This window comes from Mauremys mutica, chromosome 8 (assembly GCF_020497125.1).
Source record: "Mauremys mutica isolate MM-2020 ecotype Southern chromosome 8, ASM2049712v1, whole genome shotgun sequence".
NCBI lineage: Eukaryota > Metazoa > Chordata > Testudines > Geoemydidae > Mauremys > Mauremys mutica.
This window is the reverse complement of record NC_059079.1, coordinates 103,541,030-103,555,001: the sequence shown is the minus strand read 5'-3', so window position 1 is coordinate 103,555,001 and position 13,972 is coordinate 103,541,030. Positions and strand designations below refer to the sequence as shown.

The following is a 13,972-nucleotide window of genomic DNA, read 5'->3' as shown; positions in this document are numbered from 1 at the left end:
TTACCCTGCTGCTATCGGCTACCATTCACCCACCTCAGCCTTCCTCTATGCTTTCAACTCCTGGCGCTCAATCTCCCACACATCCTGACTAGACTTAACACACACTGCACATTTTCTCATCTCTACGTTCAACTTGCAGCACTAGCTTCAATCCTCTCAACTCCCCAAAAGAGTCAGTCATTCAACTTATCTTCAACAAGCTGTGATCTTTTGGCATTACCCACGAGCCCCTCGGTCATCCTATCAGCTGGCCTTTCCCTGATTTCTAATTCATCAGCATTAATTTGTCTGCATTCAGTCCTCCCCTCCCTTTCATTTATATGGCTGACTTTCTCCAGCCTTCCTGTTCTCCACCCTTAACTCTTGTTACCCTTGCCAACTTTCAGCCCTTGCATTCAACATCCACTTCCTCTTTGGCTGCTGTCATCCTGCTGCATATCGTGAGGTTTTTGCCAGATACCTTGACTTCCTCCATTACATTTATTCTCTCTCCTGATATCTTCCTGTCAATTGAATCCTAAGCCTGAAATCTCAGCCTTATTTTTGCCACTTTTCACACACTCCTTAAACCACATTCTTAATGATTTTTCAAGAGAATGACAAAATACATGACCCTAGGCATCCCCTCATATCACTCATCTTTCTACCCTAGCCCACATGCAAAAATTTGTGTGACCTCTACTTGATCCAGTAACCCCATCCCCACCCACTTCCTGATTGCCCTCATGTCCACTCTCATCCCTTTCCTTCCTCCCTCCCTCACAGTACAAGCACACGAGTCTCTATCTACCCCCCAAAATACCCACCATAAACAGCCATGACCCCACTTGCCTTTCAAATGACCACCCCATCTCCCCTTCATCTCTAAGCTCACTGAATGTACTGTCTACAATCAAGCCAGTATCCCTCTCCGTTCTATTTTAGACCTCCTCCAGTCTACCTTCCAGCTCTTGCTCTCAATCAAAATGGCTCTTGCCCAAAGCACAGAACCAGTCAGTACTCCATCCTCATTCTCTAGTATTCCTTTGGCTTCGGCGACTGTCCTTTCCTGATTCTCCACCATCAATAATAGCTCCTTCAGAAGATGCTCCCAGTCCTTCCCTCCTTAACTTCCTGTGGGCATTTCATAGGGTTGTGCCCTTACTTTCCTTCTCTTCACCCTTTCAGTCTTTATTTTTGAGTAATCTCATCTACAGACATTCAACTACTATCTCTATGCTGACAGCTCTCAGATCTACCTCTCTACTCCAGTCCTGTCACCTGTCTGAACTAATGTCTGTCTGACAGCTCAAGCTCAACATGGCTAAAACAACTTTTAATCCTTCTCTTCTTCCCCCCACCTTTTTCCTCAATCACAGCAGATACCATCCTGCATATCACTGAGGCCCATAATCTGATCTTTGACTTGAACTAATCTAGGTCCTTGCATCCAGGCTTGCACATTCTTTCTGCATAAAATCTGGACTCTTCTGCTCTCCCTGCGGCTCATGGAGGTGGCTCAGTGTTTTGGCATCACAGTCTAACTATGACCCTGGCTTGCTACCAAATTATCTCAATATGCAGCAGTAGACAGCAGGTGTTTCTTTTGCTGCTTCCCTTACACCTTCTGTTTTAAATTTGGTTCCCAATTTTTTGGGCAGAGGGGAGCACTGTTCTCTCCCCTCAGGAGTCCTGCTTCTCCCTGCTTGCTCTTCTGCCCCATAGAGGCATGGCAGAGCAGTCAAGAAAGCAGTGGGTCAAATTAAAGTGGTACTCTCAGAGAGACAGCTTCCCCAGGCTCAGCAGACAGGGAGTTGTGCTCAGCCTTATTCCAACCTCCTGACCTCTGGGTAGCCGGGGTATGCATCCCCCTAAAGAGGGGTGCCTTGGGGAAACAAGCCAGGCATCTAATCAGCCCCCATCCATCCCAAGCCAACCAGGAGGCTTGAGCTGGACAGGTTTTTCCCTTCCAAGGGGAATGGGAGCCAGAAGAGGACGATTTTGAAGTTCTCTGCTTCCTCCCCTATTGAGGAAAAGGAGTGTCTGGCTCTGAACATTGAGCAGGTTGTTAACAGTAAGCCCCAAGAGTACATTTCACCCCTCAAAAAATCCATGAGGCAGCAATATCCCTCAATTCTCCTTTGAGCAAGTGATTAGGGAAGGAAGAAGCCCAAGAAGGGCAAGGATATGAATAAGAGCAACCTCAGGCTCTGTAACATTCAAGAACCAAAGGGCTCTAGAGGTGAGGCAACAAAGGTTGATGCCACTGTTCCCTCTGAAGAGGAATTCTACATAAAGAATCCACAGATAGAAAGATCGAGGCCTCTCTCAAAAAGGGCTTTGAAGCATCTTCCACCACTCTCAATTTGCAGGAGCTTCACCTTCCTGGCTGGAAGATCTCTGTCCTTACAGGCTTTGAGATCACCCTGACTTTGGCTCCATTATTTAAAAAAACCCAAAAAACTAGCAGTAGCTGCTGTAGCTCTTAGTAAATCTCAAAGTGCTTTATTAAAGGAGGTATATGCAGAGGATCACATAGTACCTTTTTAGACTAATTTTTCAGCAGGGCTCATGCTTTAATGCAGGGTTTGACTCTAATGGGCTCACTCAAATAGCATCTATTCACAGCCTTTCCAGACAACACTGACCTACAGGGCCTAGGATTAAATACCAGTGCATTTTCAGCACCAAGGGTAGAAGTTGGATTAATCTCCTGTAAGGCCTATTCTTAGTAATAGCTTTGTCACAGAAACTGCCATCAATTGGAAATCTGTTGGGAAGGGAGAAAACACCAGATACAAAGAGGGTGTGGGGGCTCTGAGTAGATATTCCCAGAGTGGCCACAATACCGTTTAGTGGTCTGATTTTTTTGTTTTTAAAACAACCTTAGAGTCTGGTCTAAGATGGATCTTTATTAACTGAACAGGACTATGCTGAAAATCTGGAGGATTCTATGTAATGAATAATACTGGGGTTTACCCACTGAACATATTGTACAGCTATCAGCCCATACACTGTCCAGCCTGCACCCAATAGCAGAGGATTCCTGTAGAGGAGAGAGACAACTTGAAACCAGTTGTTGTTTTTTGAGGAAGGGGGTTATTAGAGCATAATACAACAGCCCCTGTATTGTCAGTTCTGGCTCTAAAGTTCCCCCTCCCTATATCTGTGTGTGCATGAAAGACTCAAGCCAACTGACTTCACCAGATGCTGCTATATACAAAGCAAACTGAGCATTTAATTCTTCAGTTCTTAGTTTAAAAAAGAAAAACAAAAAACCTGTTCAGAACTAAATTCACAGTATTCCCTAAGAGTATTAAGACCTGCACTGGCAACCATCAATCTATTATTTGACTTGAATGTTGCTCTTTGCAGCATGGACGTGCGACACGAGGAGAGGGGGGACAAGCACCACTAAGCAGCAGGTAAGTGAGGTGGTGGGAAGGATGTATGTGAGGAAGGTGGCCACCTAAAAGAAACAGCCAGAGCAGGGCCAGAGGGGAAAGACCAAGAGCAAAATTAGACTGTTGTAAACATTTCCAAAAGAACCCCTGGCATTAGGTAGCTAAAAAGGCAGTAATTGCTGTACTTGGCCCAGAGTCCCATGGCAGTCAAATGTCCTCATTCAATATCCGAGAACTGCACGATCAGCAAAGAACAGAGCATCAAACCACTTCAGAGTTAATTGAACCTCACCTCCACTGCTTACCTAACACCACTAGTAGTGAGAGTATATGCTGGTAGTTCAGAGTTGACTAGTCACATAGTACTGGCTCATTCCAGCTTCTAAAATACCCTTGGGAGAGAATTAATTTCCATGTAATCAATTGCTGTGCTTGCCAGTAGGATGTCATGTGGGCCTGGAGGGGAGTTAGGCTGCACACAGTATATTGATAGGGAAATAGTCCACATTAGGAAAAAGATGAATCCTTGACCTAACATTGTGTCTTAGGGTAGTTTTATTCTTCCAGTCCTTACCCTTCTCACCAAATAGCTCTGCAGTTGTGGATCTAACTTGCTTGGTAGCATACCCTGTATTTTCTTTATTCATTCTTTTCTGTCATTAGTAGGAAAAGGCTAGAATGTAGCCCAGAGACAAAGAGCAATGTAAGTGAAGCTAGTGTAAAACCATGCAGCTCTCTAGTCTATCAATTCTGGCAGTCCATCTTACTGAAGCAACATTATGCTAAATAGCATATGCCTATTCAGCTTTGAACTTCTTAATTAGTACTGAAAAAGTGGGTATTCATAGACTGAGCTTCAAAAGAGCTCTGACATCTTTCTATTAGTGAGTAAACTACTGAAGGCAGCAAAACAGATATAAAGGTATTGGCACTGTCAACAATTACATTCTCTTTTCTACCCATTCCCACAACAGGTATCCTTTATACAGCCAAATTCAACACATTGATGAGTTTATCAATTACCAATAAGGTAATCACTGCTGGGAATATTCAAGCATTAGTAAGTTTAGATATAGATTGGAGGACAAGTGCTACCATTAATAGTAGGGCCCTGCTTTTCCTGGATGTGATATCTGGCAGATTTCTTCACAAATAGTCGCTCAACCAACAGGAAGCGATGCCATTTTAGATTTGGTATTGGTGAGTACTGAGGATCGTATGCTTGTATGGGACAACCTTGGTTCAAGTGATCATGAGCTTATTTAGTTTCAGCTAAATGGAAGGATAAACAAAAATAGATCTGCAACTAGCATCCTTGATTTCAAAAGGGCTAACTTTAAACAATTAAGGGAAATGGACTGGACCAAAGAACTCAAGGATCTGAATGTGGAGGAAGCTTGGAGTTAGTTTCTGCAACTTTGACAAAGTATCTGCTGCCAGCATCCCAAGCAAGGGGAAAAATTTGTAGGGAAGGGTTGCAGACCAAACTGGATAATAAACAAGCATCTCAAACAGGGTGATTAAGAGAAAGCCAAAAGCCCAGAAGGGATGGAAGATGGGATGAATCAACAAGGAAAGCTACCTCTTGGCATAGGCGGCAGGTTATATACACCTGCGGTGCCCGGGCTCCAGGAATATTCAGGGCTGGGTGCCCTGCTCCAGCAATATTTGGAGCTGGGTCTCTCCCCGGGCCCTGCCTGGATCGGGCCCCGGCCCCCACGGGCCTCCCTGCCCCGCCGCGTCCCTGCCTGGAGCAAGTCTGAGCCCCCGCCTGGCCCCCCCGTATAACCACCCCATCGGCTCCCAGCAGAACGGCTGTCTGCTGCCCCAGGGTCCTAGTGCCTGCTCTCCACTCATGGCAAGGTAGGCTGCCCTTACCCTGAGCCTCTCCACCACCCCAAACCCTCAGCCCCAGCCAGAGCCCTCATCCCCCCGCACCCTAATCCTCAACCCCAGCCCTGAGCACCCCTGCATCATGAACCCCTCATCCCCCCGCACCCTAATCCTCAGCCCCAGCCCTGAGCCCCCCCACAGCATGAACCCCTCATCCTCAGCCCCAAACCTCATCCATCTGCACCCTAATCCTCTGCCCCAGCCCTGAGCCCCCTCCTGCATCATGAACCCCTCCTCAGCTCCACAGTCCTCACCCCTGTACTCCCTCCTATCCCCAAACTCCCTCCCCAGAAGGTGCACCCCCCCTTCCCACACACCCCTTCCCAACCCCAAACTCCGTCCCAAAGCCTGCACCCTTCACCCCCTCCTGCACACCCACCCCCTGCCCTAGCCCAGATCCTGCACCCAGCACCCAAACTCCATCCCAAAGCCTGCACCCTGCACCTCTCCTGCACCCTAATCCCCAGCCCAGGATCTGCACCGCAGACCTCCCCCGCTGAGCCCCCTCCCAAAGCCTTAGGCAGGTGGGGGTGGAGTTTGGGGGGGCAGAGTTGGGGGGCAGGTTCTGGGCACCACCAAAATTTCTACCAACTTGCCACCCATGCCTCTTGGAGGTCAGAAAGTGTAGGAATAAAGTGAGATCTGCCAAAAGCCAAACAGAGTTGTACCTTGCAAAGGGAATTAAAATCAATAGTAAAAGGTTCTCTAGCCATATACATAAAAAACAAAGAAAGAAGTGGGACTGCTAAACCCTGAGGGTGGGATGGAGATTAAAGATAAGCTAGGTATGGCCCAGCACCCAAATACATTCTTCATTAGCCTTATTAAAAACTGAGGCAGTTTAGAGAGAGTGGCACGGTGACTAATAGGTACACAGATATGGAGGTAGATATTACCACATCTGAGTGGAAGTCAAACTCAAACAGCTTAATGGGACTAAATCAGATGGCCCGGAAAAATCTCCATCCAAGAATATTAAAGAAACTGGCATATGAAGTTGCAAGCCCAATAGCAAGAATTTGTATTGAATCTGTAAACTCAGGGATCATACCCTATGACTGGAGAATTGTTACTATAGCTTCTTTTTTTAAGAAAGGGGGGCGGGGAAGTGATGTGGGAAACTACAGGCCTGTTAGTTTGACCTCAATAGTATGCAAATGTATCGGGAATAAATTTTGAAAGAGTAGTTAGAGGTGAACTGTAACTGGGATAAAATACAACATGGTTTTACAAAAGGTAAATTGTGCCAAACCAACCTGATCTTCTTTGAGATCATTGATTTTTTAGACTAAGGAAATGCAAGTAGATTGAATGTGTCTGAATTTCAGAAAGGCATTCAATACAGTTCCACATGGGAAATTAATCCCCATTTTCTCCAATGTAACTAACAGGAGAATTGAAAGGTGGGTAAAGAACTGGTTAAAAGGTGAACTGTCAGGCTGGAGGGAGGTTACTAGTGGAATTCCTCAGGGATCAATCTTAGGACAAATCTTATTTAACATTTTTATTAGTGGGAGTGTGCTAATAAAATCTGCAGATGACACAGCCAATATGGAGGAGAACCAGAATATCCTACAAAATGATCTGGATGACCTCATAAACTGGAGTAATAAATATGGGATAAAATTTAATTGTGCAAAGTGCAAGGTTAGGCATCAAGGGACTAACAAGAATGTTTGCTATAAGATGGGGATGTATCATTTGGAAGTGAGAGGAGGAGAAAGTCTTGAGTGTATTGGTTGATCACAGGATAACTGAGTCATCAATGTGATGCAGCTGTGAAAAAGGCTAATGCATGGGTCACTTGTAAGTTTAAACTGGTGTAAATATTGGATTCTCTGTAACTTGAAGGCTTTAAGCCATGATTTTAGGACTTCTGTAACTCAGACAGAGAAGTTCTGCGGTCTGCAATGTGCAGGAGGTCAGACTAGATGATCATGATGGTCCCTTTTCACCTTAAAGTCTAAACCCTATGAACAGACTCATAGAAGTTATGGGCAGTGCCATTGGTTCTGGATTTTCTCCATTTCCCCCCTTATGGAGGGCATTTTGAGTCCAGTTTCAGTTTCTTCCCTTTTTCTTTATGCAGAGTGCTTTGAGGTAGTTGCATTTTGTGTAGGTGTTTCAAGTTTCTATTAACAGATTTTTCCCAGAATGTTAGGATGTTTTTTTCCTATGTATACATTCTATTGCTTCTTTGCTCTTAGTTTGCATTGCTTTTTTATACTACACAGTACTTCAGTTCTACTACACTCAGTTACTTTAAAAAAGTGTCTTCTTCTTGCTTTATATTCTCTACAAATGAGTAGTATTTTGTTTTGCCAAATGAAACTCTTTCAAAGATTACATGCTTGATTTTACTCATTGCTATTTATTTTCAAGAAAAAAATGGAACAGTGTTAAGACAATCTCATTTTCATAGTTTAACAAAGACTTTATTGCATAATCACTATTGTATTCATAAGTGCTTTTAGAAACAAATATAGTCTATATGCTATTTTTACTTTGAAGTATATAGTGAAGGCACATTCATTTATACATGTGGAAGGTTGACTGTTTTTCCATGTTCAACTTACTTTGGTCACCTATAAAACTGTACATAACCAACATAATATAATCTGGAGATTATTAAAAGTGAGTCGTTAGAACCATGAGGTTACAGTGTGCAGAAAAAAAATCAGTGATTTTTTTAAAGAGGTCAGATGTACAAATGTGAAGTACAAAGTTTTAAATAAAGAATATAGTTTTTTATAAAATTCAGAAAAGTGAATTCGCACTTCAAAGTTTCAGCATGTTGAGCACATTTTAAATTATATAATTTTTTATTTCTCCTACTTGATTTCATTATGAAATATATTGGCAAAACATTAGCTTTCATAATTCCTATAAATACCTTTATATCTTTTAAATTATTACTTGACCTGTTCTAGAATGGAAAGTGTTGAAATCTAAAGAGATGTTTTATTCTGCACAAGGGATACTGGAAGTCAGAGTTTTAAAAAAATTCATGGCTCCTTCTCCAAGCTTAGAATGGTCCTCTTGAAACAACCGAAGCATTAGGAAGCAGTAGACGAACATCTCTGAAGCAGTAAAGTGTGACATGTATCACAAACACGCACAGGTTTAGGGTAGGATGGCAGTGCAAGTTCATTGCTGGAACAAGTGTTGCAAAAGATGTCACCACAGTTTCTACAGTGATGCTACAAGACAGTTTAAAACATAATCAGGGTTGAGTAAGCACAAACGGTACAGTTTAATCTTTAACTACAGCAGGCTATTAGCAAATTGTGATACGCTCCTGCTGGCACCATCCATGGTTTCCTGAGCCTCCACCCTCCCCACATCAAGGATCCACTTCCTTCCACTTAAGGACTATACAGAATTCAATCTGGAGGCTGTCATCACAGCTGCTTAGCCAGAAGGGGGTCATGCATCTTGAGGCATTCATTCTTTCAGGAACTAAAAAACTGCCTTTTAGCACTTCCAGTTCTTGCTGGTTAGAAAAGGAAACCACAATGGGAATTGAACCCAAGTTTCTCAATGGCAGGCATGTTAGCTGCTGGACCTGGGGGAAGGGGGCCTCTGTCCTCCCACTGCGCTAGCTCCCCCTGGCATGTTTGGCTGCTCTCCCTAGCAGCCAGGCCCCGGAGCCACTCCTGGATGCTGCCCAGTGCAGCACAGCAGCTGCCTGGGAGAGTGCCTGGCTGCAGCGGCAGTGGGCTGCTTCCCGCCCTGGCGTGGCTTCTGGGAAAGTGGCTGAGTGAATCAGAGCAGCCCTACCCCACCCTCCCCAGCATGCTCAGAGTTGGCTCCTGTCCCCAGAGCTGAGCCTGGGCAGGGAGCGCCAGCAGCCTGCTCCCTGCCCAGGCTTGACTTCTAGGGACAGGAGCCAACTGAGCATGCCGGAGGGGCTCCAGCTCGTCTGGCCACTGTCCCCAGAAGCTGAGCCCCAGGTGCTCTCCCAGTCAGCTGGGACACTGCGCTGCACCAGGCAGCATCCTGGTCAGCCTGGCTGGAAGAGGCTCTGGCCCTGCCCCTTCCTCTCCCCACCTAGGCCGGCTGCTGGAGGGTCACTTGATCCTGTGTGCACCTCCCACAAGTCACCAACCACCAAGTTACAATTCTTTCATTTATTGCTTTAAAAAAAAAAAAGGGTATTCTTCATAGTTATCCACTGAACACCACTACCTTTCTTCTTGAAATGGAGAAGTCCTTCTCACATTGTTTACAGTGGGTTGCTTCATCATCTTTTAGCCAGGTATGGCCCTAAAATAAAAACAATCACATATGCAAGAAAGATCAATTCAGTTATGAATTACTTGGAGAAAGGATTTGAAGTTGAAGGTGGTTTGGGAGTTACCTGCAGTATGAGGTCATCTGAAATGAAAGATGTACAATACTTAACTTACATTTTCATGAAGTATACAGTACCTTTAGTGCTTTATTTACTTCCTTAATATCTTCCATCTTCAGTTTGGATCTAGAAAAGATCAATTAAGAAATTACTTCTCATTTTAACGTGAGATAAAAGGCAGCTATGTACAGAAAAAATGCAACAGAGTTTAGCTGGAACAAAGGGGAGGGGGGGGAAGTCCCAATCCCGCAATCCTTGTGTGTAAATAGCACCACTGAAGCAAATGGATAAGACACACATGCACAGGTTGCCCAAACTTTTGTATCTACTTTCTCCACACTCATCCTTCCTTTTCTAACATTCGTGCTTCTGATTGATGTCACTGGATGCTCTTTAATTGTTGCATATGTTATTAATAGTTTGAAAATCCAACTTATTTATCTACATAGTTCTGAAATTATTGGAACTTACTGGCTAAGGTGTAGTCCCATTTCTTGCAGAGCCTGTTCCTGTTCTTCACAGACCTTCTCTAACTGCTGCTTCTCATCTTGCAATTTTCGCAGTTCCTATAATTAATACACTGAATGCTCTGAATAAGAACGTGAATGCTGAGCATCTTCACCAGTGTGAAGAATTAGAGGGTTTTTTGCAGTTAAAAAAACCAAACCAACCCCCCACCCCCCGACCTTATATAAGTGGGTCCTAAATAAATCAACCCAACATACTGAGGAATTTATGATATATTAACTTCTGTACAAAGCTAGATACCTATTCTGGAACTTTAGGATCTTGCTTTTACTGTGTTTATGTTGTTAACCTGTTCAGATCTAAATGGTATGCACTTTATGTATCATGGGCAAGTTTTTAAACTGATTATACAAATACAAGGGAGGTGAAGAGATTTTTTCAGGTCTTTGCAATCTCTGTGAGAGTAAACTAGCATATGTGGCATAAACCAGCCAGTTGGCCAATGGTGCAAGTATTATTCAGTGAATATGCAGTGCACATACCTCTTTATTTTTTATATTGCCTTAGCACCTAAGAGCCATAGTTATATAACAGGATCCCGTTGTTTTAGGTGCTGTACAAACACAGAACAAAAAGACTGTCCCTGCTCCAAGGGGCTTACAATCTTATTAATGTATGCTTTGCTCCTCCAGCACTTAAAATAAATACAACGAATGCCAAATGCACATGGGGAGTGGGTTGCTGCAAGTGTAAGAGTCATTTTAAAGTAAAGAATGAGGATTTGTAGAAAATGATTTTAAGAAGCACAGAGGATTTGAAAACTTGTAGAATTAGTCCACTCATTTTAGTTTGAAATATTCACCACTGAAACCTTCGTTTAGAATATCAATTCACCTTTCTTTTATAATATGCTGACCCCAAGCTCCTCCTATTTGCATTTTCTAGCACAAAGTTAGTTGAATTGTTGGCCATTTTCTTGTAACCACTTTCACAAGTGCGCAATGGGGGAGGGGGAAGTCTATAGAAATTAACTATTGAAGCAAAGGTGGGAAATATTTGCATAGCTTCTGTTGACTTTCCACGCTAACCACTCACCATGCTCCCAACATACTTACCTTTTTCAACCCTTCCATTTGTTGCAGTTCTGTTTTTAGCAGACTAGTAGTATCCTTCTCTTGATGTAGCTCTCGTTGCAACGTTTGTCTCTGTTCTTTTTCAGATTTTAACTCCTTCTCCAGAATTGAGCTGTTAAAAATAGCTTTGGTTGTAACAGAGGCTGTTTTTATAAAGAGTTTTAGGAAAAAGGAAGGACAGGAGCACTTGTGCAGTCCAGGGCAAAACTGGAAACATTGCCCTGGGAAGGGGGAGAGACCTGTTTTAGCAGTACAGAGATCAATAATTATATTAAACATTTTTTTCCCTTTGCTCACAGTAAGGAAGGAGCAGCCAAGACAGTGGGTTTCATGAGTTGTGGAGTTTTTATTCAGTTAGGTGTGTATTTGACTGCTTATGTATAAATAACTGAACATACAAAACGTTACAATTGAGAGCACATGCACATAGCCCCATTGGTGAAATCCTGGAAAGACTTTGATAAGAATCAGCAGCACAGTGGGAGATGCATTTGGTATTAAATTCCAGACCCTTTTAATGCAGCAAGAGATTGTTTCTCTATTTGAGCACTGACTCTAAAAGTGAATCAGACCAGATTTGAGAACAAGATAGTGTCCCATAAATCAACATGTCACATTGAATCCCTTCCCTTGTCTGAATGTTTTCCATTAAGACTGTAAGCCTTTTGGGTCTAATTTTATGTCCACAGAGGACCTAGCACACACCCTGATGCTAAATAAGTTAATCATGCATAGCCTTGTTATTAAAGGGCAAAGCATGCAAGTTTTTCATTTATTAATAAAGCATCCACTCACCATCTTACCTGCGTACATACATAAAGTTAACTGCAAATAATTTACCATCCATAAAGAACTAGTTATCTATCACTCTTTAGCACTAATAGAGAAGAAACACAAATCTTAAAACAAAAAAAAATAATTTTTCATCTTTATATTAAGTATTATAGAAGTAAAAAAAGTACCATTGATTGTCCACCTGGGAGAGTTGTTGCTGCAGAGTCTCAATTCTGCCACCAAACTCTTGCTTCATCTTGTTATTTTTTCCTTCTACTACCTGCCTAGCCTGTTCTGCATGCTGCAACCTAAAGCAAAATAAGACATGCAATGCATTTATTATAATCAATGCACAAAAATATTACTTAAGTACGCACAATTCTTTCCTTTAAAAAAATTCTATTGCACCCATTTTTCTACAGTGGTACAACTGAGAATCTGAATGCACAGCAACAGGACATTTAAAAAGCCACAGTTTCTGTGGAAGCCCTGAGTCAGCCACACGGGATGTATGCCTTAACTCAGCATACAGAGAATACATTTACACATGCAGGGATTGGTGTGGTGTGGGACAGATCGATATGTATGAGGGTGGAGGGGGCAGAAAGAGAAAATGTGCACAAAGGGGAGGTCAGAGGGCGAGCCTGGACCTGTACAGGAGATGAGGGTGTAGTGTGGATACTTGGAGGCTGTGCAGGGTTGGGGGGGGAAGGAGGAGGGAGTGGAGGGGCAAAATTTAGCAGTCAGTGCTCTGCAACGTGGGGAGAAGTGGATCGGTGTTGGGGCAGCAGCCACAGGGAACCCCCATCACACTTGTCCCGATCATGTAGTTTCCCTGCCCCCTGCTCAGGTCCATCAGAATGGTCTCATTCAGTGCTGCCTCCGTCGTGGCCCCTGCCACAGACTGTCTGGGGATGGCTGCAAAGACTGGAGCTAGGGAGGGGGGGCTGTGAAGCTGGGCCAGGAAGGCAGCCTATGAGAACAGATGTAGGCAGTGGATAGTTTCCGACCTGTCACAGCTTCTCTCAATGTATGGTTACGCCAAATAAGGAGAGTAACTGATTAAGTTTTAGATTTCTATATACAGGTATTTATATTTCCAGTATATGGTGATCGTGTGGAAGTGCCTGAAGTTTGGAGTTCAAGGTGTGTCTATTTGAAGGCAAAAGAAAGTAATACATTGATGGCTACACTTCAAGACAGGGTGATTTTAATAGTGTTGTCTAGAAGAGTTACCAAGTATTTTATGAAATAGGCAGAACAGAAAATTCAAAGGATCACATGAACGTTAACTGTGGTAAATGTGGAGACCAAATTCAGCCACTTGAAGTGTGAAATGGAGGGATCTTAGTCCTGTTTTCATTGAAAAGCTCAACCAAGTCTTAACTATGCAGGCACTACTGAGGCTTCTATAATATATAAGAATATTAGAAGTTCATGCAATATTCTTTTTCCAGCATCGCCTTTTTAAGAGTTTGTAAATATCACCTCTCTTCCATTTGTTTCATAGTAGACATCATTTGATTTGTTTTTCCTTCAAAAGAGGATATTGTTTCTTTTTTCTGTTGCAGTGAGCTCTCTGAATTCTGTAAGAAGAAATGTGAACAATTTCACATAAATTCTTTAATATTCCAAAGTATAACCAAAATAATAACGTTTAGAGCCAAAGTTTAGTGCTCGAGAAAGAAAATCAATATTTTGAAGAATTTGATGCAGTAAGAAGAAAACTGAAAAGGGCAAGATGTATTAAATGGTGTTCTCTCTTCTGATGTACACCTCTACCCCAATATAACGCTGTCCTTGGGAGCCAAAAATCTTACTGCGTTATAGGTGAAACCGCGTTATATCGAACTTGCTTTGACCCACCGGAGTGCGCAGCCCTGCTTAACTGCATTATATCTGAATTCATGTTATATCGGGCCGCATTATATCGGGGTAGTGGTGTACTAGAGGGAGCAATGGGAGAG

At 43.0% G+C, this 13,972-nt stretch overlaps 1 protein-coding gene across 3 annotated transcripts in view; it reads right to left on the bottom strand.

Moving 5' to 3' along the window:
- Positions 1–7,627: 7,627 nt before the first annotated feature.
- RUFY1 (RUN and FYVE domain containing 1) overlaps positions 7,628–13,972 on the bottom strand; it is a 40,646-nt gene continuing 34,301 nt past the window's right edge. For all 3 annotated transcript variants that reach the window (XM_045027735.1, XM_045027734.1, XM_045027736.1), the window contains exons 12-18: positions 13,494–13,591; positions 12,194–12,313; positions 11,214–11,343; positions 10,102–10,196; positions 9,708–9,756; positions 9,465–9,542; positions 7,628–8,476 (exon numbers count right to left, since the gene is read on the bottom strand). In XM_045027735.1, coding sequence (XP_044883670.1) covers positions 8,333–8,476; positions 9,465–9,542; positions 9,708–9,756; positions 10,102–10,196; positions 11,214–11,343; positions 12,194–12,313; positions 13,494–13,591 — 714 coding nt within the window. In that variant the 3' untranslated portion in view covers positions 7,628–8,332. The remainder of the gene's footprint in view (positions 8,477–9,464; positions 9,543–9,707; positions 9,757–10,101; positions 10,197–11,213; positions 11,344–12,193; positions 12,314–13,493; positions 13,592–13,972) is intronic.